The 5,240-nt window shown below is 37.3% G+C and overlaps 1 protein-coding gene across 1 annotated transcript in view; it reads left to right on the top strand.

Annotated features, from left to right (window-relative positions):
• The window catches only part of LOC109819776 (FT-interacting protein 1-like), a 6,634-nt gene continuing 2,688 nt past the window's right edge, over nucleotides 1,295-5,240 (top strand). The window contains 3 exon segments of the mRNA XM_020385659.1: nucleotides 1,295-1,526; nucleotides 3,701-5,238; nucleotide 5,240. The exon segment at nucleotide 5,240 is cut by the window's right edge and continues 839 nt beyond it. Of these exon segments, the coding sequence (XP_020241248.1) occupies nucleotides 3,770-5,238; nucleotide 5,240 (1,470 nt within the window). The 5' untranslated portion in view covers nucleotides 1,295-1,526; nucleotides 3,701-3,769.

Here is a 5,240-nt window from a genome sequence, read left to right as displayed (position 1 = left end):
ATGGCGTTTTGCCTCATTTTGACGCGGGGTTGGAGATGGTCTGAACCTCTGAAATGTAGAGGTTATTTGCACATGGCTCTCATGAAAATTTTTAATAAATCTTACCTAAAAATTTCTCACATAATCCTCAAACTAGCATCATCAATACTAACATGTCACACCTTAAACATATGGCAGAAATAAGTGAAAGTTCATTCTTAGCTAAAAATTATTCTTTTATTAAATAGACAAAAATGAACTTTTTTTTGAGACTAAGGGGTAATTTAGCCTATGCTAATGTTGAAGGATCAAATAGAAAATTTTCAGGTGAAATTTAGTGAAAGAAAAAAAGTTTAGGAAGGTTACATCTAATAACCCCTAAAGTTGGTTTAGTAAATAGAAAAGTTCAGTGGGTTTTTTATGAATTAACTTTTCTTTTGGTACAGGGAATAGTTTGTTACATAAAGGATGGCAGGGGGGTAGAAGGAAAATTGACGTCTGAAGCCTGGTCTCTTCTTCCATGCGCGTTTCACGTGTGAAAAGTCAAACTAATAAAGCCGCAATTTACAAACTCTCAAGGGCGAAATCAGTCATTTCACCGAAGTTACGTCCGAAGTCCTCATCGTTTCAATATTTATGCTTATCCGTTACGAAAAGACTAAAAAGAAAAGAGTTTCACCGCGTAATTGACTCAACTAATTATTTTCAAAAATGGATTTTTTTTTTCATTTACAGACCAATCTTTTATCCTAATTAATGTTTAATCCCTACAGCTAAATTATCTTTTAAATCCAATTACAATAACTTCAGCTAAACATAGCAACTTAAATCCTAAAACCGATTTAATTTTGTTTAAGGTTGATGTGTTTAAAATCGATTTAATTTTGTTTAAGGCTGACATATTTGTTGTATGCAAGTAGGATAAGACACGTTATTTTTAAAAATCTTCAAAGTAAGGGTAAAAGCTTCGGATTGGGGGGGGATTTCATAAGACCAGAGATTTAAAAAAAAAGTTTTCTATAGAGTGCCCATGAACACTCAATAACAGAGGAGAGAGATAGAGAGAAATGAATGAGGAGGGGATCCTAATGCAAATTAGAGGGTCCCCAGTTTCATTTATTTTTTTCTATCTCTCTCCTCTCTTATAGAATGCACATGAGCACTCTATAGAAAAACCGAAAAAAAACTCTTGACTCTATGAACATTTATCACGCTGGACCGTTTCGGTTTGTTTATGGAACATTTACCTTGTGCAATTTATTAAAAGTGGAGGAGGCGAAATGTAAGAAAACGACTTGTGAAAAGAAGATCTTGGAGACCATGGGGACGAGAACGGCAATAAGGACCACCTTCTCACTTGCTTCCACTTCCAAAGCTCTTCCCTCCTCTCTCTCTCTCTCTCTCTCTCTCAAACTCTCTCCCTCCTTCTCTTTCTCTCTCTAAACTTCTCATTCTCTCTCTCTCTCTACAACTCTCCTTTCTCTTTCTCTCTCTAAACTTGTTCTTCAAGGGATTGACATCTGAACCGGAGGAGCTCAGCTGTGAAGGTAACGGATCTTGATCTGCTCATTCTCTGCTTTTTACTGTGATTATCGTCGATTTTATTGGTTAATTTTTGGTTTTTTTTTGCTGGGAAATAGAGAGTTTAGGGGATTTTAGGGGATTATATTGTTTGTAGAGTTGTAAATGTTGAATTTGGAGAGATGTTGGTGTTTAGATCTGAAGCGGTTTGATTTGACATTGAGAACTAGGGCTTTGATGCTAGATTGTCTTTGAATTGGAGTAGAATTTTAAATTGAAACCGAATTTCTTTTTTGGATCTTAGGAATCTTCTAAAGCTGGAGAAATATTGAGATGCCTAATTTATTTATTTATTATTTTATTTGATGATCTCTTGTTATCTTTAGTTATGGTGGGATCTTTGATTACCATTGGAAGTATCCGATCACATGGCTACTTTATCTTTTTTTTTTTTACTTTTAAAAAAGAAGGTGATTGCTTTTGAGTTTCCCTTCTCTTTTTGTATTTATTTGGTTTAGATCTGGAACTTTAAGTATGAAAGGAGCAGAGTTCAACTTTAACCAAAACAATGTTTATTAATTTATTTTCATTCCTGGATCTCATGGGAATACTGTTGTTGTCAGTGTAATTAGATTTCTTCAAGCAATATTTGGTTGAGGCTGGGTGTTGGGTCTCCCTCTCAAAACTTGATAAAGCAATATTTGGTTGAAACCTGAAAGTAGAAGTGGTGACAAGGTTTTAGGTAATTCACTTTATGGATAGTTACTGCCTTAGATTTTTACATGGTCTTGTAGTTTGATTAGTTTGTGACATTTTGGTTGGTATACTTAATTACTTATTGTATAAGTTCATTGCCTATACTATAAAATGTAATGGGCGTTGTTTGTTCGGTTCATATAAGCTCATGTTTTCACTGTTCTTCAGATTGCATTTCATTTATACACTTATGGTAATGCATACTGATATTTAGCTTCCAATTAAGTTGTTTACCTAGTGGGCTCGCAGCTCAGTATCTATCATGAAAATTTTGCTTGAATCCCATCAAAACTCAGTAGTTAGGATTTGCTCCTAATAAAACTATGGATATAGAAACTTTAAAGTGACTGTTTTAGGTATGCAAATGGGAGGGAGGATTTATAATTACAATCCTCAACCTCTTTTTTATAGTGTCGTTATTTTTCTTATTTCTGCACAGTTTATTTTTCTTATTTTTCTTATTTCTGCACAGTTTATGATCCGTAGGCATGCTAGACAAATGCAATATCTTAAATCTATCTGGATTAGACAGCTGAATGAAGGTGGAAGTGGAACTCCAGAAATAGTTTTAATGGAATTATGCTATTAAAAATCAAAGAAGCTTAGCTTTCTTGAGAAGCAGCTCTATACTAGTACAAAGGGATCAAGATATACCCTTGGGATGCAGCTATACATTATGGATATGAATGTAAAAATGCAATTAACAGATTTTGGTATCTGCATGAGTCAGTTTAATGAAGAACATTGAAAGAAGAAAAAGAATAAATATAGTATCTGTTGTGCAAACCATTTCCAACGGGAAAAGGTTTAACATCGTCATGCAGCCTGTGGCCTTAAAGCTTTTGCGTTCATAGATAATATGTAAAAAGATTGAAGCTAAGTACCATAATGATGTCGAGCAATAACTTTCATCGAAAATCAATATTTATTAATTCTATTCCCTTCCTTTGTCCTTTGGAATTTGATCACGTCCCAAAAAAGAAGCAATGTTCTGCAATGCGTAATATTATGCGCTTACAAGTCACAAGAATCATATGCCTGGATTTGTTATCAAATTTTGAAACCCATATTTTCCCTATGTGTCTACTGGCTATACTATATTATATAATATATATACTATATATATATATATATATATATATTATAATAATATATTATATATTATATAGCTTCTCTTAAATTGGTCACTCGGCGTCATTCTAGAACTTTTCTCCTTGCCAAGTAATCGATCTAAGTTTAAATCCTCCAATCAAGTATGTTTGTTGCTTTAATGTTTGCGGAAGTTGTGTAATTTAGGTGTATTCATATAAATCCTCTCTCTCTGGCTTTTTAGGTCCCCCCCCCCCCTCATTTTTTTCATTTTTTCATTTTTAGTGTCTGTTTAGAATTTGATATAAAGAAGGGTTATTCAATCATTCAGACATTCACTTGCTTTGTTGATCAGGTAAAACTTCTTCCTTCATCTTGAAGACCTCTTGGGAAAATATTGTTCCTTTACAGGTGGTTTGGGACAATGATGAACAACTATAAGTTGGGTGTGGAAATTGTAGGTGCCCATGATCTCATGCCAAAGGATGGGCAGGGTTCGGCCAGTGCCTGTGTGGAGCTTCAGTTTGATGGCCAGAAATTCCGTACCACTGTGAAGGAGAAGGACCTGAACCCAATCTGGAATGAACAATTCTACTTCAATGTCACTGACCCTGCTTTCCTCCCTGAGCTCGCACTTGAAGCTTATGTGTACAATATTAACAAAGCCACGCATTCCAAATCCTTCCTTGGAAAAGTTCGGCTTGCTGGGACGTCATTTGTCCCCTACTCTGATGCTGTGGTCATGCACTATCCCCTGGAAAAACGTGGAATATTTTCACGTGTTAGAGGGGAGCTTGGGCTGAAAGTTTTCCTCACTGATGATCCATCCATAAAAGCTTCAAACCCGCTACCAGCTGTGGATGCTTCTTTGAACAATGCTTCACCAGCTCAAGTTCATCAAGCACCAGCTCAAATCTTCAACCAAAACCCATACCCTCAAGAGATCAGATCAGAGTCTAGACATACTTTCCGTAGCATCCCTAGAGAGAACCAGCACCATCATCACCATAATCCCGCAGCAACAGTCGGTGGTGAATCTATGAGGTATATGGCTGATGAGATGAAACCTGCACCGCCTCCACCTCAAATTGTGAGGATGTACTCATCTGCGTCGTCAGCCCAACCAGTGGACTATGCTCTCAAAGAAACAAGCCCTTTCCTTGGTGGGGGACAGATTGTCGGTGGCCGTGTTATGCATGCTGACAAGCGATCTAGTACCTATGACCTTGTAGAGCGGATGCAGTATCTCTTTGTGCGGGTTGTGAAGGCACGAGATTTGCCTTCCAAAGATGTTACTGGAAGCCTAGATCCTTACGTTGAGGTACGGGTTGGAAACTACAAGGGAATAACAAAGCACTTTGAGAAGAAGCAGAACCCAGAATGGAATGAGGTATTTGCATTTGCCAGAGAAAGGGTGCAGACATCCGTTCTTGAAGTTGCTGTCAAAGACAAAGACCTGATGAAGGATGATTTTGTTGGGTTTGTACGCTTTGATATGAATGATGTGCCAACCCGTGTCCCACCAGATAGTCCTTTGGCTCCAGAGTGGTATCGTCTTGAGGATAAAAAAGGTGATAAGACGAAGGGCGAGTTAATGCTTGCAGTCTGGATCGGTACTCAAGCTGATGAAGCATTCCCAGATGCATGGCACTCAGATGCAGCAGCAGCAATTGATTCCTCTGCTGTGGGTACTCACATTCGGTCAAAGGTCTACCATGCGCCAAGGCTGTGGTATGTTCGGGTGAACATCATTGAGGCACAAGATATTATTATACCTGAGAAGACTCGATTTCCTGATGTCTATGTTAAGGCACAGATAGGGAATCAGTTTATGAAGACAAAGATTGTTCAGGCTCGTACAATGAACCCATTTTGGAATGAAGACTTCATGTTTG

Source organism: Asparagus officinalis, chromosome 1, assembly GCF_001876935.1.
Source record: "Asparagus officinalis chromosome 1, Aspof.V1, whole genome shotgun sequence".
Lineage (NCBI taxonomy): Eukaryota > Viridiplantae > Streptophyta > Magnoliopsida > Asparagales > Asparagaceae > Asparagus > Asparagus officinalis.
This window is presented reverse-complemented; position numbering and strand designations above follow the sequence as displayed.